Genomic DNA, 24,502 nt, shown 5'->3' with positions numbered 1-24,502 from the left:
ACCCAGATCCCCAGGTCCGAGGTCAAGCGCCCTAGCCCTAGCTCCAGACAGGGCCGGACTGAGAACCAAAACCGGCCCTGGCAAAGTGCTCGGCCGGCCGTTGGGGGGTGCCGCCGAGCTCTTTGCCGGGGCCGGTTTTCGGCCGATTTTTTTACAGGGCCCTGTAACAAAAACGGCCCCCAGGGGCCCAAAACCGGCCCCCACCCGTGTGGCGCACCGGGGGATTGCCCGGTGCCTTCTACGGCCAGTCAGGGCCTGGCTCCAGAACAAAGACCATCGAGGACAAATAAGTGCCGATCCCCAAAAATAAGTGCCAGTGGGCCCCACCTTCAAACACCTGCTTAAATTAAGCACTGTAATCAACTGCAAGACATTATTCCCTTTCACTCAGGACGGATCTATATATCTAGCCATTACACTTCCAACAAAATGATTGCTTTTCTCAACAGATGAAAGTCCTGCCAATCGGAAATATCACCATTTAAGCCAAAATCTATGCCATTTAGTTACTTTTACGAACATCGTTTAAGTATGATTAATCAAATCACTCCTCTCTCCAGGCAACATGGTATGAAGTGCTCAACAGAAATTACAGACACTGCATTTGATTTTTACAGGCATTATCCTCAATGCAAGTTTAAATAGTAATGACGGGGAAAGGATATACTACACTGAAGAATGAATAGTATTCGAACATGCTAGAAATTTCGGGATTACATTCACAGTCTGAGCGGCCCAGCAAGTGGACAATACATTAAATCGCTTTGAAGAATTAATGGTTGCAGGGAACCAAGACATCCATCCCTGTCTTGTCTTCTAACCTGAAAATGCAGTCACTGCATTGTGAATAAGGCGATATTTGAATATATTTATAAAGCTAGAAAGTTGAATGCTATGAATGAGGCATACAACATACACAAGGCAAATGACTGGAAACAAAAGACTGCCAGAGTGGCGGCTGGCAACTACGGAGAGTGGTAAGACAGGCAAACAAATGGTGGGTGGATGCATGTATGTAAAGCATCAATAAATTCATGCACACATCAAAAGTAGTCCTGTGCGCAATCACAGGACTTTAAATCCATACAGCCATAGCACGTTGTGTGTAAAGACTTCTGCTGTACTTTAACTCATCCCAACCGTGCACACTACACTAGACAGTCACCCCGCTACACTTAGGATTCCCATGTTCACGTGCACCGCGAATCCCTTTGCTTTTGCTGAACTTTGAGGAATGTTCTTTACTCTAAAGTCTCCTAAACCGCTCCTGCGGCACTTCAAGTTCACATCCACTCGCTGCGTTCAGCTATTTATTAATAGTTTACTGTATGCACTTAGAAGTAACTGCCTTTTATTTTACATCTTTCGCTCAACTTTCACTTATTTTTTATGTCTGCACTTTAAAGTGGTCGAGTTCTTGCATTGAGACTTTGGACACACACTTCCCTGCCACGCACAGTATGCATACTTCAGGCCACACTCAAAATACATATCCCCTGCACTGTTACACTCTATATTCACTGTACATCGTTGCACTTTCAATGACTATCCCTGCCCCATGTACTTTACCCTGTAAGTTATGGGCTTCACACTGGACTTTGAGCAGATATTCCCCCCCACACCTTCCCCAACTTTGTACTGGTAGTTACGAGAGGCACACTGTGAAGGAATATTGCGGAACTTCGAATTTTACATTAGAAGTTACAGGTGGCACTCTGAAAAAATGTCCTCGCCCCACAGCACTTTACACTTGTAGCTACGGGTGGCACTTTGAATGGATATCCCACTCCACAGTACTTTGTACTGGTAATTACGAGCTGCACTTTGAATGTAGATTAGAAATGTGTCCTGCCTTGGAGGTGGAAGCCTCGGCTCGCTCGAAACAGAGAGGTACCGAAGTGCACCAACTTATCACTTCATGCATATGAAGTGAACTGTAAAGTAAACCACAGAGTGACGAGTCCAAGGCTTGCCCTGAGCAATCATGCCTCAGGCGCCAAGCACGGGGCACCTGACCATGTGCAAGTTGCCCGGCCCAGGCCTGGACAGGAGAAGGCTGGAAGAAGGAGGGCAGGGGCCGGTACAGGGCCACTTTAATTTAACCCCAGTCTTCATGCGGAGGGGGAGTCGGAGCTACCACGCCGGTGACAGTCACGTCACATCAGCCACGAGTCCCCGACCCACCAAAAAAAAGCAGCGTTGGTAATTGCTTATTATGGCTGTTACTTATGGTTACTGGTGGTGGTGGACGGCCGGGTACTGGCCTGCCTGCCTTTATTCGATAGGCGGCCTAGGCCTGCTAGTGCTGCCTGAACTATGATGTCGTCGGGTCGGGCTAACCACCTCAACCACTGATTATTCGTGGTGGGGGCATGCAAGTGTGCCAGGGTGAGGCATTTTGAAAAAAATCTTGCACGCTGCCTGCCGCACAGCCCTACCCCCGCAAAACCAAATCCAGCCCCCTGCCCAATCATTGTCCCACCCAACAGCAAGGGCCGCCGCAGGACCGCCTAACTAAAGCAAATTCAAAATGTGCATCATGACCATCCATATTGGATTCATTCATGGAATAACTAAATTATGAGTCGGACAATGTGGACCAGTATGTGATGCGCTGAGTCAGTGAGGCAATTTAATTTTATATACTGTCTAGTCTACGGCTATGTGCACGCCACATTCACATTGCCATATGACGTGCAGAGTTGCAGATGTGTGGTGTTATGCAGCAGACCCAGCCCTGATAAATAAGTGCCAGTGCTAAGCACCTGAAAGGACAGGCACAAATTAGGCAGTGGGTCGCTGGAAACCATACTTTTGGCCTACCAGATTTCTGTCTCTGGGTTTCTTTGAGATACAGTGGCTGCCTCAAGCCAGATTTTTGTGTTAGATGTAGAGGAACACAAGAATTGCTATAGTGCTCTCCCCACATACACCCCCAGCCCTCAGAGCCCAAGTTGAGTGTGGCTAAATACTTGCGCCATCTTGAAAATGCTTGAAGTGGGTAGGGTTGTTCCCGGGAACTTTTACCCCCTTGGTTAAGGCATGTCTAGGAGTCATTCCATCCCCTAAAATGTGCCAGACATAAATGGGACATCTACAGGCACCCACTTGAGAACACTCTCTGGACCTGAGAAGAAACAGAAGAGGACTGGATCTGCTGTCTGTGACCTGAGAGGAGCCCTGAAGGACCTGATTTACTCCCTAATGTACCCAGGACAAAGAAGTGCGGGCCACCAGTTCAAGCTACAGTGATACAAAAAGCTACAAGAGGCCTTTGTGGCAACTACCCAGCTGGAAAATGGCAACTGGACCTGGATCGGATCTTTCTGTTGGCCTCTGGCTGACACCCTACGATCTCTAAGTGCTTCCCAAAAGGGCCCCCGGGGCTTTAGAGGTGTACTCCTAGGGCGGATTTGGACGTAAAGAACTAATATCAGAAGGTAAAACTTTGACCAAGACAAACCTCCATCATGGGCAGTGTCAAACTGCACCTAGTTCCCAGTCTCCCATCATGATTGACTATTATTGGCAATTTGTGCTTCCTGGTGCTACTCTTACTTAAAATTGTGAAAATCCAGATCTCTGGTTCTCCTTATTGGATTTGTTTCATTTTGGTGTAATTTTGTTTATTGAATATTACCATATTTTTCTAATTCGGTTTCGGGTTTATATTGTATTGCATTTTAAATTTATTACTGTTTTAGTCCAGTATATATAATTTACACATCACCACAAGTTAAGCCTGTCTGCTCTGTGGCATAGCTACTGGGGGTTGAGCTCAGGGTAATTTAGTAACGGGACTAAGGTAGTGATTGTTCCTTGAGGTGAGTAGTCACTCACCCCAAATGATAATCCAATATCTTACACAATCTTACCCTACAACTTGATTTCCGTTATTTAACTAGTGATAAATCCCCAAAACTAAATTTCCAACATATGCTCCGACTTTCACACATTCTTATCCAAAAACTGCATTCTGAATGCTTTCTTGGCAAATGGTACAAGGAACAGACGGCCCAGTGATTCAGATATGCTCAGCATAACTTGAAGTGACATTCTTTTACCATGTAGAATTCAAATTTACCTGTGTTATACGAAAAGGCTCTAACACATCAAATCCAGATGTCCTCTCCTCCATCTCCAGAAGGTTTTATTACACCTGAATACTCCGTCCCTGTGGTCCCAATTCTAATAAATGGCATTAAAGTATGTGTCCACAACTCCTTACTGTTAAGAAATGGACAAAAAGTAAAGTTAGAAGTTAAATGCTCAGTAAGCAGGATCACAGAATCATGTGTTCTGTACTGGTTGGGTCAGTGGGCTTTGTGCAGAGGATTTCTAGGTTTAATATGTAGCTCTCTATTAAACAGTGTCTGTCAGAATATCAGCAGTTCATTGGGCTTCCAAATGTTCTTTCTGACACAGTGTCTATAGACAGTATAGTGAATACTAAAAAGGAAGTGCAAACACCCAGAAATGCTGTTATGTCAAAAACTGTCGATCAAACAGTAAACTGTGGAATTCTCTCCCAGAAAACACCAAACTGTCCCTTTCCCTGCTCCATCAGAAGGGCTCTAAAAGCCTGCGTGTCCAAAGCACATTTGCTGAAACACACTGTGGCCCTCATTATGATGTTGGGTGGACGCCACCGACAGACTGTCGGTGGGGGTCACCCCAACATACAAGGCATCAGTCCGACCACGGTATGACAATGCAGGTGGTCGGAGCGATAATGTCGGGCGAAAGACTGCCGCCTCAGACAGGATCCAAGATCCCGTCGGGGCGGTGGTTGGACTCCTATCCCCACAGTGCCATAGGGATTAGAATGTCCCTTTCTAACTGTCTTTTCATGGTAGTCCCACTGCCATGAAAAGGCACACAGAAACTGACTTTGGGGACCCCAAGAAGGACCCCCCCATGGGCCACTGAAAAGGGGCACATGTAGTACCTCCCCCCCACACCCATGCACCGTGTGCCAGCACCACATGGTGCCTGACACATGGTGCATGGATGTCCATAAAGTGCCTTTCTCTACTAAGGCATGTGCTATGGCCCTTTTCCTGGGCAGCAGCACCAGCGAAGTAAAAAAAGGCACTTTCTGCCCGACAGCACGGCAGTCCCAACCTAATTTGGTGGATGGGACTGCTAATTCATTGCTGAAAGAAGCAATGTCGGTCGGCGGCCCGGCCGACTACCATCGTAATAAGGGCCGATATTATTTCTGTGCACTGTTGCCATGCTTATCTCTCACTTAACTATAATGTTGTTCTGCTTGATTTGGTGTGATATGTATATCCAAGTTCCTTGAACAGTGCTCTGATACTAATTAATAGACAATAAATAACAGAACAATGGTGCCTCTGGCCTCCAACTACGCTTTCTCCCACCACTGTTATTCACATTTACGATTCAGTTAATATTGAATGCCCAGTTCCGATTCCATGCCCTAGTATGATTCCAATATTCCCCTCATGGGTATCATCTTCTATAATGTGAAATTCCCCCAAAAAACTATGAAAAAGAACCTGTTGCTAATAGCTCAAATACTCAAAAATTAATTTATTGGAAATAAATTAATGGATATAAAGTCTGAGCTAAACAAATAGACCAAAACACAATAAATGAAATAGCTATACATTATTTACTAAGAAAAACGTATTCAAAGAGAAAAATGTGTAACACAAACTGAGTCCTGTATAAGGAACACTGTTTTAACATTAAAGCAGATAACAAGAGGTAAGAAGAAATAGGTGGCGAAAGGGGAAAGACCTAATAAGAGGAATCAGGGCACAAAAGGGTGCCCTGTACAAAAAAGTGGAGTGAGTACAAAACATTTTTTTTAACTGAATAAAGGACAAGGATTGGGTGAAGTGCGAGGTAGAAGAGGAGGGAGGGAAAGGGAAATTGGGAGGGAAAAATCAATGTAAAAAGGAAATGTGAGTAAACCCCCAATACAGAATTGTAGCGACAGGACGTGCAAAGAGGAGAATGAGGGTGAAGAGAAAACATGTTTATCACAATATTTTAGAATAACCAACAGAGAGAAGCCGTTTTCAAATGCACTGGCAGCCACACCTTTAGCAAGCATTGGCAAAGCAAATAGGTCTCTGCAATTCGAGAGCTATAGGAGTCTGCAATGTTAATGCATTCGTGTTTAGTGCTGGGGATGGTTTTATTGACATAGGGATTCTCGGCAGAAGAATATTTTCGTAGCTGGTGCTGGCCGTTATGTCACAACTGAGAGCTAGGGGTGGGGGGGCTTGGTTTTGTGCATTAAAATTGAGCTCCCGTACCTCCTTCCTCAACTGGGTGAGTTATTAACAAATTGGCTATTCGCAGGTAGTTCCTCGGCAGCCATGGCCCATATTTTGAATTCTGCAATTAAGTTATTACTTTGTCAAATGGAATGGCCCGGCTGCTGACTGATAAGACACATCCCTGTAAGCAAACAGAATAATTTGTATGAATGAGAAAAACAAAGTTTGTGAAGCAGCCGTCTTTTTTTGTGCGAGTGGGGGAAGAGTTGAAGCAACATCGGGGCACGGAGACTCAACCATAGGAGAAAGAAGGAGCAGGGGTACTGAACATACGGGCGAGAGAGGTACATGGAGAGCGGGGGGGGGGTGGAAACATTCATGGGAGACAGCTGGAAATTGGGCCATCGCTCTGTATTCTGAATCGAGTCCAATTATTAAAACAATAGATAATAGTTATTTTCGCTATTTACATTATTGCGCTGGTCCAGTTACACGTCAGACAAAGAGACTGGCTGAAGCATGCCTACTGGTATGCAAGGACATCCCTTGGCGTAATACAACCATCACAGCAACATGATTGGAATTTGGCAGCAATCATTAAATAGCATCTGTGTGTTTCTGCAGCACCAACAGATCACACAACAGACGAGATGAAGCCACTCCACTGTGTTCATCAATAGGAGAGGGAGAGGATGTGGCATAAGGACCAGAGCTGCCTACTTTGTAACTAGCAAATCAGACTCTAGTTGAGGTTTCTGCTCAACATCCTGGGATTCTAGACTCCCTCATGCCTAACAAAAACAAGAATGCTGCTTGAGTAAAGCATGCGCACCATCCTCTAGAAATTATTACACTACAGATGGCAGTCGCAACGAGAAGGCTGCTTGTGTTAAGTGCTGAAAACAAAGTAAAAATGCGCACCAGAGCACGCTACTGAAAACACAAGTGCTCGTGTTAAGTGGTGAGAAAAAAAAACAAGCACTTGTGTAAATGGTGAACACAAAAAATGTGCGTCGTAGTGCAGTGTTGCTCAAAACACAAGTAATTGTTTTAAGTGATCAAAACAAAACAAGCACTTGTATTAAGTTCTGAAAATAAACGAAAGATTATGCATCAGAGCACGGTGCGGCTCAAAACACAAACGCTTGTTTTAAGTGTTGAAAACAAACCAAAAATGTAGTCCCTAAACACGATTCTAAAATGGGTGGAGTGGATGAATGGTAGTAATTGGTCCCTGCTCTCGGGAGAGAGGTAAAGACAAGAAAAGGCATGAAGCATGCATGCCATTAAAAAAGAGGAGAAAAATTAGGAAGGTGACGACGAAGCCAGCAAATAAGAAAGTTAAGGGTGGGCCCAAGCCCCTAAATTATATACAACATGTCTTTCTTCAAGACCACGTATGCGCTCCGTTTGAAGCCGAGACCTAAAAAGCACGTACAAGGAAATATTAAGAAAGACATTTATAAATTGGTTGCTATCAAACTGTAATAATCATTCATATTGAACAGTTCCATTAAAATAATTTGCAGAAATGGTTTATCGGAATCAGTATTCTATACATTTCTTTTTCTTCAACATCATAAAAAAACTATATTCTTTGTGCAACTAATATAAAGCACCACAAATGTATTTAGTGGGAATGAGATCATCCAATGTGCGTCAATCATTTGTCAATCCTCACTACAATGCAAAACAAGGAAGGGGGAAATCTGTAAATTCATGATTTTCACTATCTGATCTAACCTCCTTGAGGATTCATAGTGCACATATGGCTTTCAAAACTATACAGTGTATGACTATCGACGCTTGTTTTTTATTTTCCTGTTATGCCTATAGACTTTTTGATCATTACACACATCCTCACACAGGAGCTCTGTCTTCTTTCTAATTTCTCTTCCATTTCTTGACACTTTCTCTCCTCAGCAAACACCTACTTCTTCAGTGTGCCTAACTCCATACAACTTTCCACCCTCATGGACTAGTAAAGGCTAGTCAAAGGGAGATCCGACACCTTGTCTCATCCTAAATTATCTTAAACAGATAATGTTCACTGCAATGGGTAGATATGAAAAGTGGAACTTACACAATCTCCTCAGCAGTTTTATGGTTGCCACCATAACACCTGAGCCAACAACAGAAACATTTGCTTTAATGAATAACTTTCTCTTTACCACCCTGGTTCCCTTCTCCTCACGCTTGAGGGGTTAGGATATAAGTGGCTTTGGTAAAATGAATGCCGTTACCGTGGATGTATACCAGCACAGTGCTGTCACCTCATATGTATGTAAATACAATATTTGTCTTTCATGTACATCACTCTGAGCGCTCATAAGAACCACCCTCACATCAAACACTTCACACATCACTCTCTTCATTCATCCAGATTATCAAACACATAAGCAGACTCCAGCCTGCAAACAATTCACACAAGCTAACAAAAAGCATTCGGAGGCCAGACTAGTGGTTGAAGCATGCTACACAAATGTCAATAACAAATATTAAGCGCAACCCGGGGAGGTCAGCAGCAGGTTGGTTTTGAAAGTGCACAGTATCCATGTTCTGCAAATCACATATATGTACTGAGAGTTACAGTAGTGTGCTGCCAAAGTCTGTCTGAGCCACAGAAGTCTAGGGATCTACCCAACAACATGAAGTGACCACATAAGGTATTTTGATAGAATGCAAGAAAGGGTTTCAATGGCCTCAGCACCATCCAGCCTTGACAGTTTCAACCATATCTTGTGGTTCTTTTGAAACTACGCCTAGAACAAATGCACTTACCAAAACAGGGTACACATAAACATGGAACAGGCAACCCTGGTCTGAAATGGCAGGATACAGATATATATGAAAACAAATACATTACAGACCAAAATACCTAGGATGTACTCAAAATATTAGATAACGAAGGGGCTCAATTTACTCTGGGTTGCTCATTTAATGCGAATGGTCTCATCTGTTCAGATCGAGGCGCTCAATCATATAGGGTTTAGAGTGGCTGTCTTAGGAATTCATATTTTATTGTACATTATTAATTTATATGGACATTATATTATTAGAATTCCTTATAAAAAATACAATCGTACACCACGCACAATAAAATTGAGATATCTGAAGTACAGCTATTGCGGTTCCTATTGTGATAGTCTTAAAATCAATTAATGCACAATTGTTAAAACAGAACGACTGTGCGCAGGCAGCCTAAAACTGCCCTTTGACATTCGATCTTTAGTTGATACAATTTTATAAACTAAGTGATCTTCCAGCATAATATATTTAAGGTGTAAGGAAATCAGTTTTTTGCAAGTTTGCCCACACTTTTTGACTACTGGATACTGGATCAGAGACACAGTTTCAAAGAGTTGCTGAACTTTTAAAATGTTTTTCTTAAAGCTCTGACAAAGTTCCAACACGTTTCAAAAATTTGACAAAGAATCAAAAGGTTGTTGAAAAGTTTGGGAAGTTACTTTAAGCAAGGGAAACTCAGAGCTTAACCTGGCCAGTCTGTCCACCCTCAAAAGGAGCGAGCTGGGGAAGTTGTGGTGGGACAGAAGAGTCAATGCGGCTGAGCTCGTCATGAGTTGCGCCGCTCGCACGCTCATGACGAGCTCAGCTCGTCATGTAACGCGGTATTTTTAAAAAGTCAGCGCACAGCGGGAAAACCGCTAGCGCTGATGCGGTTAACTGGGAGAAGGGTGCAGATGGTGAGCTGGTGATCCCAGAGGGTGGTAGTAGGCCCTTCCACCAGGTCAAGATAAATGGGATCTCAACCACTGCCCTGATGGACACAGGTACCAGCCACACCATAGTGAACTGGTTCGTGTCTCCAGACCATTGGCTGCTAGGAGAGGTATACAACGTAAAGGCAGGCCCAGGGCAAGGCACTGTCCTCCTGTGGCCTTGGTTTCCCTAGAAGTAGGGATTACTCTTAGCTGACATAGGGTGGTAGTCAGTCCTGACCCCCCTAGACTGCCTCCTAGGCAATGACCTATTAGAGATCTATTTGGAACCAGAAGGAATGGCTGCCCAGGGCGCTGGAGGTTCCTTACCCAAGGTTAGGAGTTGTAGATCCCAGAGGAGAGGTAAAGGTAGGAAGGGGAGATCATACTTAGGTGAAGCTGCGGGGAGTCATAGCCAACCTACCCAAGATGGGGAGGGGCCCCAGACTGGCCCTGGCAGTGTCTCTCCAGGCCCCAAATAAATACTGGAGTGTTAGGCACCTGCTCATATTCAGTGTATCCACCCTGAACTAACAGGACGAGTGGAAGAAGGGTGCCTGGCACCGGAGGCGGTAGCCCCCCCCCCACCCCGAAAAGAAAGGCCCCAAGAATCCACAATTGCCACTCAAAAAAAACCATCCATCTGTCAAGGAAGAGCTCAGAGTGTGGTTCTTGGCACTGACAACTGTAAGTAGCCTCTGTTGGGTGCTTGCCTTTGTGGCAGCCCTAGTCTTAGCATGGGATCAGACCTTCTGCTAGGAGGCAAAGAAGGCGCGTGCCCTGTTGGTCATGGTGGGGTTACTTCTGTTTTGGGTAACCTCTGCAGGTAACCTAGATGCTGCCCTGGCTAAGGTTAGGCTAGGTGAAGGTGGCACCTCGCAGTTTCATGTAAAAGGGTGGACAAAAAGTTGGCAGCGAAACAGTCCTCGCTAAGGTCCAATTTAGGATGAGGCCTGTCATAGTTGAGGTAGGTAAGCTACGAAGAGGGAATGACCCTAGCAGAAGAATGTGAGGCTAAATAGGCCCCGTAATCGTTAACCAGTTTCTGACATCCTTCCAGGCTGAATAATCAAGGAGAACTACCAAAAGTCTGGTTAAGTTCTCCTGGATGTATTAGCTGGGATGGGAGGGGTTGCATAAGGAAAGAGACATTTTGCAGGTTTGCCCCCACTTTTTACCCCCGTTTTGACTACTGGGTACTGGTGTAATGACTCTGAAATGCCCTGAGCCTAGCTAATCAGGATTCAGTGCATGTGTCCTGAGCCTTAAAATGGTGTATGTTTAACTGGCGTGTACCCAATTGGCATAGCCTAACTTACTTGTAAGTCCCTAGTTTATGGTACCAGTGGTACCGAGGGCCTGTAAGTTAGAGTGTCCCCCTGAGTGGGACATAGTAAAACATGGATCCTATTCTGCCACCACCGACTGGAAGGGTAGTTTTAAACTGCTAACTCAACGTTGCCATTACATTTAAAGTAATGGCGAAGCCAAGTCCTACGTTTTTATTAATATTAATAATAATCATAACGCGCCCTACGGCAAGGTGCTGTATATTAAGAAATGGTTCTAACACATACAATTATGGGGGACCCTAGGGCTAGTTTAATGACCGTGCTCTGGATACACGCCCTTCCAAACCTTTACAACAACAAGAGTGCCAGAGGGTCAAGATAATAACAAGGAATGTTTGGATAACGGCCGAGAATTAGTACCACTAGCCATATCCCAACTCTTCTTAATAAAATAAGAATAAGCCAAACAAGTGTATGGTCTTGAACACCCATCAGTCACCACTCGGAACCGCCCTTCATCATTTGGGGTTCCAGGGACCCACACAACAAACTGCCTGATAACAATCAGAAAAGGGCCTAATAGATGATAAACGGTCCCTCCTGTGGGCAGTGTGGGGTCACTTTTTTGTCAGGAGTAGTTGGTTATATATATATATATATATATGAGTGGAGTGCTAATGGGGTAACAAACTAAAGTGCAGTGCAGAGAAACTGTGATACCAAAAAATGCGAAAAAAGTGTAGATAAAATTGGTTTAGGAAGCAGAAAACTATTTTTAATCGGATATAGCTTCCAATGCCAACATTAACAAGCATTTACAATGCAATAGGTCTCGGGTTAATTAAGTTTGAGCTATTGGCATTGCTAAATATTGCAACACCAACTGCAACAAAAGTCTATAATTTGTAGGCCAAAAAAAGTGTGTATTTATTTTTGTAGCAATGGTGGCATGCTGCGCTTTAGATGAATATGTTTAAAAGTAAAGTGCACCATACTGCGATTGCTGTGCAGTGACGGATAGTGGTGTGTGCCTGGTGAAAGTGTGCACTGACGGCTGAAGGAGTGTGCCTGCTGAAAACCTGAACCGGCACCACTCAACCCCTACCCCCTACATCACCACTCAACCCGCAACGCCTACATCACCACTCAACCCGCAACGCCTACATCACCACTCAACCTGCACGCCTAGAGCACCACTCAATCCCCACGGCGTACAGCACCCCTCAACCCGCAAAGTCTTTTTTGATGCAGCACTCTTTGCCATTAGTCAATTTTACGTACCGTCAATCATGTTATTATGGCCATTTCTTCAGCGGCTCATGTCAACATTGGGGTCACTCTGCATTTGAAAAGATATCAGGGTGATAACCACAAGGCTTTATTCCCCGACACCTCTCTCCTCATCGCATGCTGGGGTGCAGATTTGCAATCAAACTCAGCATCAGTTCTTGACAGCCACAGAGGACATCATTGCACTAGGCTGAAGTGACGCAACTGCCTTCATTTCTAGTGCTTGCATGAGGAATTTCAAACCGGCATGTACAAGGATGTGTGCTAAACTGGTGAAGACTAGGTTTGAGTGGGATATGATTGCGTTTGTAAGAATATAAATAAATTGCAAACCACAATTTCCACGTAATCCACTCCAATGCACACGCCACTCTAATCCATACAATCTACTCCATGACACTACTCCACAAACTTTTGCCATGCTGAACAACAGCCACACTGGTGTACAACATGGGTAAAACAATTGATAAAGCCAATAAATAGCTCTTGCATAAGCAAGACCTCTTGGCTTTGCCAAGGCTTGTTATATTTTAGCCTAAAAAGTTCTGCCAGTCAAGCGTCCAATCTCATCAAAAGCACCCAGTATGTTTCCAATACTTTCTATCACCACGCCCACTGGCCAGGGCTTAAATTGTGCCGGGTCTGTCCAGGTATAAGAACTGGTAGTAATTAATAGTGGACATTGAAACAGCTCCCTATTATATATCCCTATATATTCAGTGCCCATAACATTGTAGCCAAAAGCACTCATTGACGACTGATAAATGAATGTAAAAATGTTAGTCAGTGATTTCATTCATATTTACATTCCAAATGTTGTACTAGCCCTGTGATCCCTTGGAGTGTTTTCAAATTCCAGGAAGGTGTGTTTCTGAATGTTTTTTTCATGGACCATATTACTCTTGTATAGTGCCTACTTTGAAGAGAGGCCCTCTAGGTGTATATAAAGGACCACAATGAGGGGTCTGAATTTGAGGCGAAGGCCTGTTTCAAACATTGCCTGAAAGCAGATGAGAAAGGGGTTTACAATGCATGGTCATGCAGTCCTTGGCCTCTCTGCAGAGAGCAATGGTCCGGCATTACAGCTGCAACTATGATTCTGTGCAAATGTGTGAAAGAGGTATGCAGTTGTCAAAATATTGACAAGGTGAAAGAAGTATAAGAAAATGCTGTGCTTACAAGGGAAGGGGGCGGTGTGTGTTGGGGTCAGTGGAATGAAGGAGGAGGGAGGAAGAGCAGAAGAAAGTGAAAAGCGGCGCTAGAGAGTAATGAGAGGAGGTGTACGGTATATAGATACAAAGTGTTGAGAGAAAGAGGTTGCACATGTCCAGAATGAAATGAACATAACAGAAGTTATTGAGGCACTGACAAAAACTGCCCCTTCCACAGGCCTGAGTGATGGTTATTTCAGTCCCACAATGTCAGAATGAAAACAATTCAATATTAATTAACAACAAAATTGTCGTTACTCGTTTTTGTTAAACAGCTAACAACCAATGACAGTTAACATCCTTCCCAGCCTTTGATGTAACTTCAAAGACACAGTCTCATCACTTGAGAACTGAAGCATTTGCAATATTATATACACAGGTATTAGTTGTTGCTTATTTATTATTATGCAGCGCACAACCATTGAGAAAGCCTAGAATTCTGGCTTGTTGTAGCAGTAATGTTACTTGCTGTATTATATCTGGATGCAGGGACGGAAGCAGCAAAATGCCAGTCGGCCAGCACACAATGCTAACGACAAATGTTGTGTTGTTTTAAGCCTCGCCCTTAAAGTCATCGGTCACGCCCCTCGGTGACCCACCCCCACCACCAGTGTTTTCATCCCACTGTCTGGAGGGCGGGCATTGGCTCACCTGGCAGCGCGTGGAGGGTCCTGTTATGCTTTGCCCCCTCAGTGCAGGCCACGTTCAAGGACGCGAGCTCCGGGTCTCCAGGGAGTGAGGCTTCTTCGGGGGCCCCCATGGCCGAGTAGTGAAAGGGACTCACTGTTCACAAGTGCACCCGGGGCGGCGGCGGCAGAGGTGAGACGGCCCGAAGCTCTGCGGCCGCGCTTGGTTCTGCTTATGCAGCTGCGTTGTCAGGCAACGCGATGCAATCCTTTTCCCTGGGTGAAATGCGGAGTCGGATCTGTGCCGGACCCTCTGGAGTAAAAACTCTCGTGGGGGGCAAAGTGCTGCTACCATGGACATTTTTTTAAGTATGCACAAATCTGCATCCGGATTGAAAGGGGCGGTTCCTTCCACCCACACAGCGCTGCGAGTAAAAAATACGCCGAGGAGTCCGCAGCCCCGCCCCCTCCCCAGTGCACCGCGTCCAGTGCAGGCTGCCAACCAAGCTCGGCTGCGACGCCTTATAAACTGTCCTGCAGTCCACGCCTCCACTGCACTTGAACATGGGGCAGGGGAGTAGGACCTATCACACCACTCTCTGGTGATATCACTCGTTCGCACGGACCGAAAGTAAAAACAGAATTGATCTGGTAAGTTACAAAGGGGGGGGGGGGCCTCGGTTCCCTCGTTGTGTATGCCTGTGTGTGTATGCATGTGTGCGACGGCGGGGGAGAGCAGGGGTGCACTCGTATGTGTGTGTGGGGGGGGGTGCGTGTCTGTGTGTATGTGCGTGGGCGCTTGTGTGTGTGTATGCGCATGCGTGTGTGCTTCCCAGGAGACAGTGCCAGGCCACAGCGCTCGTTCGCGTGCGCGTGTCAGTTTGAAATCGCCTCCAAGGCGATGCGCGCGGCCAGGATTGTCTCCTGGGAAGCACACATGCCGACAAAAGAGCTTCGGCGGAGACGCGCTTCCGCGCGTTCAGCTGAGCCCTAAAAAGAACGTTAAAGGGAAAATAAGTAGTTTGTGAGTCCAGACATTGGAGGTTCTGTTCAGCCTGCGATGAAGGAAGCAAACGTGACTGGAGGATCCTTTACACCCGCCCCAATGGGTTCTCTTTGATCGAGGCCATAGGTATTGGGAATGGCTGAATGGTTATGCATTTTTCTCCTTGGGAAGGGTTGTTGGACCTTTGTAGGTCAAATTATTGTTAGATTCAAAGACCCTATTAAGCTTTAACTTCCGTGCCCCGTGGGATGTGTGACCAGCTGAAAAGGTAGCAGTAGTCTCAACGAAACGCGTACTGTGCCGTTCATTACAAAATGAATGAGGCCGAACCGTGAAAAATAGTAAAAGGTTGGGGGAGGGGGGGGGGGGTGAGAAAGGGCTACCAGTCTGCTGCTTCAGCAAACAGGCCGTCCCGCGTCAATAAAAACTGAAGTCATTACATTTAATCGATGGACTGAAGATTTCACCGATACGGTGTCAAATATGACACGCTTCTGGTCCCAAAAGCAGCTCTGGTGAAAATTAAAATGGGTATGAGGAGGCAATGCCAATGCGGGCATCGGGATACACAGGCCACCCGAGTACTGAACCAAGCTCCGGCCCCGTGCTCCTAGTTTAAATGAAATGAAGAATTTACAAAGCCCTACATATACCCAGAGGTGTCTAGGTGCTACCTTCAGATAGGACTATATAAGGTTGCCATGGGATCAACCTCTAAAAAGCAAAGTTTTTAACCCCTTTCTGAATTTTAGCAGATTCGTTTTTTTTAAGTTGCACGCCTATTTAAATCTTCATTCATAATTCTGCACCAAGGTGTCACAGCCACAAAAACAAAATTGAAGTTTTTCCATTCTGTATAAAGGTTTAAAACCTCAATACCAGGCATAGCTTTTATTTTCTAAGACATTGTATTTAAAAACTGCTATAAACAAAAAAGATTTAGGTAGTACTACTTCCAAAGGGAGAACTGAAGATCCAGATCCAGTGAGGCTATAATCTTACTTTGCGGATTTCTGGCAGGAACCACAACTTCATGACCACAATCAGCACGGGCTGCAATTGTGTGTGTAAATTTGCTTGTGAGTGGCTGTAACTGCCCGCTGTACACAGCCCATTATGGGCTGCTACTACTGAAGTTGTGACCAGCCAGAAGAAAGTGTAGATGCCAGAAGAAAGTGTAGATGCTGAAGTGTTATCTGGCCCGATTGGGGCCCAGCAAGAACTACCAGTTGAGGCCTAAACCCAGCGTGGAGCCCCCAAAGTCACATTAAGGTAGGACTCCTGTCTCCGCTCTTCAAAGATCCAGGTGGGCATACTGTCGTGAGCGGCCGCAGCACCCAAAACAATACGGAGCAGCTGCAGGTACGCCACCTCCTGCACTGGGAGGGTATTGACCCTCTGTAGGACCCAGCAGCGAGTCTGACCATTCCCTTCTACAGCGTGGTAAGAACTGTTGAATGGAGACTGAGCACATACATTTGGGTGTGATTAAAAACTGCACCTGAGCTTAATTCATGCTACTACTGCATACCCCATTACAGAATGAACGACCACGCAAAACTAGGAAAGAGCCTGGAAAGATGGTGAGGGTGACCAGAGGGAGCGGAAGGAGGTGCAGCACCAACCTTAATACAGCTCAGAGACACTAAACTGTATTCTGAAGAACAGTTGTGTGCAATATTGTACTCCATTTAGTTTTATAGATTTTCTTTTCGAGTTTTATGTAACGCAAACCTGACCCAAAGGTATCAGAGTTTTACAGAGTTTGCACAAAAACATATACAAGGAATATGTAGTACGCAAAATACAGGGAAAAAAAATATATACAATATATTCTGATGTGCATCTACTACAATTGTAGTAGATGCACAATATAGTTCAGGGGTAGCGATGGAAGGCCTGGAATATTTTAGGAGGGAGGGTTCAGGTATTTGTTGATAAAGAGTAATGTAAGTTTTTTTTCTGAAGTAGAGTGTCACGTAGAGCCTGTGGCAGAGCATTCCAAATTCTAGGGGCATTCTCAAAGAACGAACAAGTGAGTGATTGCACTAGTATACAAAAAGTACTTTTCTTGTAAAGATAAGCACTGGGCTGGACATTCCTTACTGAACTGGTTGTTGGACTCCAAGCTCAGGCACTCCCACACACATTCTGTGAGAAGCCAGTCACTGCTCGCCATCATTATCACGAAGAGTGAAGTAGCAGGACAGACCCCAGGACATCGGAGGCAAACAACCTCAATAACCGCTGCTCGATGAAATCAGAAAGGGCAGGGTCTAAATCTAAAACCTAATAAATATAATCTAAATTGTAGGTTGTTCCACAGTCATTGACAGTTACTCAAAGGATGAGGTGATGGAATAAATGCACTGAACACCATATCACTGGCAGCAGAACGTCATTTGGCTCCGAAGACCACAACATGTGATGTTTCATGTGTCATGCCGGAGTATGATGAATCTTTAATATCCCAAAGTGTACCAGAGGGATTATATTCTCTTCAATAACATTTCAGACTAAAAGACGCAAGAGATGGCAAAGCAAAAGGACTGAACGTTAGAGAAATTGGACAAAACCCAACAACAGAAAGAGCCTCCACTAACGCATTATAATTCACCAACTACTTCAGAGGAGCAGAGACGTTAGAGTAAACGCAGACCAGAACTTCAAGATCAAAAGGCAATGCCGAGGATAACAATGTGCTAGCCTCCTGTCCAAAAAAAAGGAAAGAACATACTAACAAGAACAAGCCTTAGGATGTGACAGTCAGATAGGCAGAACAGAGTTTTAATAATCAAATCAAACTACTAAGTTAGGTCTCCTTTCATAACCCACACCCTTCTTTATTTTCTTTTTACAGTTTAGAAATAGTTCACATATCTATGTTAAGTGTTCGCACATCTGCTAGTTAGGTGGGATATTTTGTGACAACTTTGTAGATTGCTCTGCAGATCGTGAAAGAGGTTAATACAGAGTGACGTCACCTTCGCCTGGACGTGCAGAAATAGAGGAATCACCAGGCGGGCAACTAGAGCCAAATTTCGGGGGGGGGGGGCGGGGGTGAAAATATTTCGGGTAGGGGCTAATTCTTCCAACCACGGACAAAGTGGCTGTGAGAAGGGGTGACCACACAATAAAAGCCTCATTTACAACTAAATGGTCTGTAAAGACATGTTAAGTACTCGGGTGCGGCTGCAATTACATGCTCGCCAGCCCGCGAAGCTGTGTCAGCCCGGGCTGACAGGCACGCCTGGAAGTCACTAGTATTTCCCTTACCTCCCCACCTCACCATCACCCGGGTACTTACTTATCGACCTCTGAAGGATGACACTGATTTCCACCTTCCTTCCGAGGGACGGAGCCCGTGAATCATAAGCTCTACACGGCCGCATTACCACACTGCGAGTGACTAAACGTGCAGCCTGTTCCAGGACTTTGTATGACTCAGTGCCCCCAGCATGGCATGATCAGAGGAGTGTGTAACCGAGAACCTGCGCGAGCTCAGAGGCGGGAAAAGGGGGGGGGGGTGGAGTATCGGTATGTGCTCGTCACCCACTCCATTGCATAGTAACCTCTCCGATCCTTCCACTGACTCCAACTTCTCTCTGAAAATGATACCATTATTACCCAATGCCTTTTCCCTCGAGAGGCAGCGCACAGCTCGTTGCCCGCTCGTGCATGCTTCCAGAGTTCACGTAAACAGGCGCAGCAACAGTCAGCAGGGGCTGATCAATGGCGGAGAGCTCGGGGGTGTACGCACTTCCCGTCGCGATGCGTGCGTGCTCAGGTCAGGAAGTGAGTCACGCGCCAGGGCGTTCAGATAGGGCGCTTTGAGAGCCGGGTGTTTACAACCGAGAAAGAGCTGGCAGGTGGAGAGCCGCATGAGTGTAAATTCACCAAAAGTGCCAGGATGGTGGAAGGAGCATCAGCAGGGCACAGGTCCTTTAACAAGCGGAGGATCGCCCGGCGTGAAACAGCGCCGGGCGCACGAGACGAGACGCAGTGCCGTGAGCGTGCACATCAGCTGTAGCGGTGCAAGCTGAAAATCGTCGGAGAAGACACGCCGACCTCCGAATCTGCCTACTGCCGAGACTGACCAGCCGCGGAGGGCAAGAGACATGCGGAAATAGCCCGGTGAGTGGGGGGGGGGTGTGTGTGTGTGTGTGCACGCCAGAGGATCAACGGGCGCGATACAGCGTGGTGGGCGCGCACGACGCAGCGTGGGCGTGCACATCAGCTGAAGATCACCGGAGAAGACACGAGTCTGCCTTCTGCCGTGACTGACCCGATGCGGAGGGAAAGAGCCCGGTGAGTGGGGGGGCGGCAGAGAGAGAGAGAGAGAGAGAGAGAGAGTGTGTGTGTGTGTGTGTGTGTGTGTGTGTGTGTGTGTGTGTGTGTGTGTGTGTGTGTGTGTGCATGCATGCGTGCGTGTGTCTGTCTGTCTGTGTGTGTGTCTGGCGCATGCCTGCCTGCCTGCCTGCCTGCCTTTGTGCGCGTCCACAGACCCTGGTCGGCTCGTCCACCTCTCTGTAGTCCCTTGCTAGCTTACTAGGCGACAATAGTTCTCGTTGCCGAGACCTAAAAATAGCCAAGACAGAGAAAATTTATAAACTGTCTAGTAGTGGAACGTGGTCAACGTGTTTCAGCAAATAACGGCCATGTGGCCTTGCTTTCTTCAGGACCTTATCAAAACGACTACTGCTACTGCACACAAAACCAAAATGTGAACAAAATAAAAAGAAACAGTGTTCTAAAGAAGTGAAACAACTCAGATACTGGTATAAAAGTCACCTGGACCTCCTAGGTGTACTCTTCCGTATCTTCTTACAGATTCGGTTGTTCACTAAAAGAGTTAAAAGAATAGCATGAGTATATCACACACAACCTGTCTCCAAACATCCTTGTCTACATTGTAATGAGTAAACTTCATCATCAATAAGGCCTGTGAAATAATGAGGCCGATTGCACTGTATGTACTAGTGTCTCCTAGTTTACACAGAACTTGAAGATTTTCAAATTTCATATAGCGCATCTTACCCGATGTGTAAGATGTGCAGACCTCACCCCACCTGGCTGCGGCTCAGGACATAAGTGAAGCACCGCTCTGTTGAGGTAAATAAATACAAAAAAGATCACTCAGAACAAACGTATTATAACACAGCATGGAATTCGCTCAATCTCATAATCTCCGATTAGAAGATGATGAACATCACAACCTTCTGTTCATCATGTAAAAAACGTCTATTTATAAGGTACTGCTCCCAAGAGAGTTCTACTACTGCATTCCATGAAATGAAACTGCAAGGATGAAATCAGCATGTTTTTCTATGGCTGAGGTCTGTTATCAAAATCACGTGACCCTCCTCGTTTGTATCGACTTAACCCACTAGGAAGAGTGATATTGTTCTGCCTTTATCGGTTCTTCAAGGACATTCCACTTATCGTATAGTGAGCCTGAAAAGCACCCGACATCATAGCACCACTAGGAAGAGCGATGTCGTAATAGCTCAACCGATCTTGCATCGACACCATAAGTGGACCAGGCCCCTCATGCCTCGCTGTGATCATTCAATAGTGTGTCTAAGGCACTTACACGCTTACACTTATTAAGAAATGGAAAACGCATTTTTTTTTGTTTTAATGTGCAAAGGCTAGTACTCCCATTGGCAATTACAGAGTTACAGGCTGATATCAGAGCCACTTTAATTTCTGCTTCTGACTACTAAAACTGGTACTGTAAGATATAAACAAATCAGTGTATTAAAGTCGATGTAATGGTTAAATCAAACTTAATGTTGTTGGTGGGCAATGAGCAATTTTTAAGTTGCCACTTTTGTTGCCCAAGGTTTCAAGTGGCTACAGATGTACACCGGGTCTGTCCTCCAGACAGCTTTCTGCACTGCTAAGGAAACAAATGTGTGACTCCCAGGAGGCCTGCCACTGAAGGAGGTGTTACCTCCTCCAGGCAGGAAGCCACACAGGCTGTTGCCCCAAAAGGCAAGCTTTAAAGGGGAAACCACATTTGAAGGGAAAATGACTAACACTTGGGAGATTGGCTGCTCTGTTGTCTAGGTAGAGAGGCTGGAACTAGGGACAGAGAGGGAAAGCCAGATGCCAAACCATGTTTTATATAGGTGTGTAGCCCTCAGGTAGCCACACCCCAGGGAGTAGTCACCAGGTAGCCACAACCAAGGGCTACTGAGCTCTGAAGACCGAGAGAGGGATTCTGGCATTTGAGATTGGGCAGAAGAGTGCACTCTGGGATAGTACAGAGTTACAGGCTGACATCTGAGCCATTTTAAACTCTGATTGCGACTACTAAAACTAGTACTGTAAGGTATTGAAAGAATTAGTGTATTAAATCCGATGTAATGGTTAAATCAAATTTAATGTCACTGGTAGTCAATATGTATATTTTAAGTTGCCGCTTTTGTTGCCAAAGGTTTACAGTGCCCATTTACAGTTGTACACTGGGTCTGTCCTACAACCCAGGAATGTGCTACTAAGCTCTAAAGACCGAGAGATGAGTTCTGACATATTGAGAGTGGGGTGAATAGTGCACTCTGGGGAAACCAGTTATTAACCTTCACAGGAAGTGGTTATCAGGAGGAAGGGAACCTTGTAGCACATTGGATACCATACACGTCTTACCCTGAGCCATTTTCTGTGCATAAAAAGGACACCCCTATCACCCAGAACTCAGATCTGGGCAAAACTGGAAAGAGAACTGAAGAAAGATGAACATAGTGCACGCATGTTTCCGGGCGAAGAGAGGCTGCACAAACAGAATGCACCTGCTGTGCCTCGTGGTTTGCAAAGGAGAAGGGACTGTGCCTGCAATGTCTTGCTCAACGAGACGTCATCTCCAGAGCTCAGCCAAAGATAGAGACTCCAAGGGTCAGTAGGCTGACCTTCTGTTCGCATCTCAGGCACACAACAGCTGAAGAAGCCTGCTGGGACGAGTTGGCAGCCCAAATCTTCAAGCCACCTTTTAGTGCTGCCGTGCAGCACGAGAGACCGGGACCTGATGCTGTAAGTTGCACCCGAGTCTGCTGGACCTCGGAGAGTCATCGGAGTGCAGCTTTGTCACCCAGATGGCAAGTTACCACTCCAGAAAGGATTTCCCTGTGACCGTGATACCAGGGGACTATTAGTCCTGTGGTAACTGGACTTCTGCCAGCCTCAAGAGGGCTTCGAGGGAAGTTGATCCTGTAAACACAACAGCATCAGCACGCCTGTGGACAGAGGAGTAGCTGCAGGAAGACCCCTGTCAACCAAATCACATTCACAGCATCCTAAAAAGATCTTCAGCATTCTTTATCCCTTGCATCAGGATCACTTGCATAGGTGTCTCTGGCAAGGAGATAAAGTACTTCAGTGCCTAATTTATTAAAAATAATAAGTGGCATTGCCCTTGTCAGGAGGCCACTGCAGCTTGAACCATCCATTGCCCCTGCCAGTGATGCTAGTGACAGTAACAACACAACTACTAACCATCATATTCCTACGAGTGTGACAATTCAGGCTATTCCAGGCACCCAAAGATATAAGAATGTTTGGTTGACTGATATTAGTCATTTTAATGTATATTGAATTTTATAACAACTGATGTAGTCCTCCTCTCTAAGTTAGACAGCATCACCCTGTGGCAGACTGTCATAAGTGTCAGTGTTGATAATTAAGTGCCTGTGTCTAGCACCAGAAACCACAGGCTTAAATTAGGTACTGAAGTGTTTGGACCCGACTGGAGACTGCTGAGGAACTTGCTAGTTTCCGAGACTGGCTCCCTGCCCCAGTTAGTTGTCCAAAGTAACTCTAACCGACCCCAATAAAACTAGCCAAAGTTTTTGCTCAAAAACTTTGCAACTATCAAAGTTGTTGAATTTGCCAATGCCTGTTCGCCGTTGTGTAAAAAGTGCATATTTACTGTACCTTGCAAATTCTATATCTCCAGAACCTTCTGGTGGATGTTTTTCATTGTGGTGTCTAAAAGTACATAAAATATTCTATTTTTATATATTGGTGTTGGATTTTGTGAGTTTCTCAGTTATTTCTTCAAGTGTTTTGGTGCTGTTTAAATGCTTTACACTTATTCCTTTGAATAGGCCTTGCTCTGAGCCACAGCTACCCGGGGTTAAGCTAGAGAGTTTATCTGACGAAACCTACTGTTCCTAAAGGGGTTAGTAAGTGTGTTACACGGTGAGGTCACACCACCACACCATAAAATACACTGCATTTCTTCACGTAAGGTACTTGATAAAAATAGGTGACAGGATCATTTAGTTTGAGTAAGTTCCAAGTTTTAAATCAATTCAACGTAACTTAACACATTTCCATATTGAGCAAACACTGTAATATAGGCAGAGAAATAATGCTTCCTTGCAGGTATGTGTTCCTTTCCGTAAGAGCATGGATTTCAGCAGGGTGCGACGAGCGGTCCCAAATTTTGCGCAGTAGGTGCATGAAGGATAATTTTTTTAAATGACAAAATCTACATTTTGGAAGAGTGGTGGACCTCTTTCTCCAATTTGATTGAAGGTATTTGATTGGGAGTGACAGGAACCTGGCAAGCATAACGTTACTCCAATATTCCTGACTCAATAATTCTTTTGAGTCATTTTGCAAGCGTGGAGTTTCATATGATGGTAAAGTGGGTATGTACTGTTCATGTGGTTGCAAGGGATTAGATCTGTTTCTCTTGATGTTGCAGCGCCTGTTTTTTCATAGTTTGCTACAAGGCTGAATAAGATAGAGTGTTTGATCTTAATATGTCTATTTCAGAACTCACAGTTAGGTGTCAGGTCCATTTGTTATTTGGTCCATTAAAAACCTCTTGCAGTACTGTTTCAAGTCCCGACTTTAGCATGGATTAGCTGATAGTAATTTTTAAGAAATTGGAATTTACAAACTAGGTCTTGCTTTGTTAGTCCAAATTTCAGTTGGATTTGGGCCCTTCGGGTGTACTCTGGTAGCTGTAATATATGTATGTAGGTGATGCATTACAGCTAGTCTAGGATAGAATCCATTTTAGATGGTAAGGCTTGTTGACCGTACGAGATTGCTGGGATTGGGACTCAGAGAATAACACTATTTCTGCGTTG

General features: G+C 45.2%; 1 protein-coding gene across 2 annotated transcripts in view; it reads right to left on the bottom strand.

Moving 5' to 3' along the window:
• The window catches only part of ALKBH6 (alkB homolog 6, nucleotide demethylase), a 78,978-nt gene that overhangs the window by 52,421 nt on the left and 2,055 nt on the right, over window positions 1-24,502 (bottom strand). Inside the window, exons 1-3 of one of the 2 annotated variants that reach the window (XM_078661109.1) lie at window positions 20,439-20,510; window positions 20,193-20,244; window positions 4,085-4,227 (exon numbers count right to left, since the gene is read on the bottom strand). In XM_078661109.1, coding sequence (XP_078517235.1) covers window positions 4,085-4,138 — 54 coding nt within the window. In that variant the 5' untranslated portion in view covers window positions 4,139-4,227; window positions 20,193-20,244; window positions 20,439-20,510. Of the gene's footprint in view, window positions 1-4,084; window positions 4,228-20,192; window positions 20,245-20,438; window positions 20,511-24,502 lie in introns of those variants that run through there. The other variant, XM_078661108.1, reaches the window with a different exon arrangement.

The sequence above is a fragment of the Lissotriton helveticus genome, chromosome 9, assembly GCF_964261635.1.
Source record: "Lissotriton helveticus chromosome 9, aLisHel1.1, whole genome shotgun sequence".
Lineage (NCBI taxonomy): Eukaryota > Metazoa > Chordata > Amphibia > Caudata > Salamandridae > Lissotriton > Lissotriton helveticus.
This window is presented reverse-complemented; position numbering and strand designations above follow the sequence as displayed.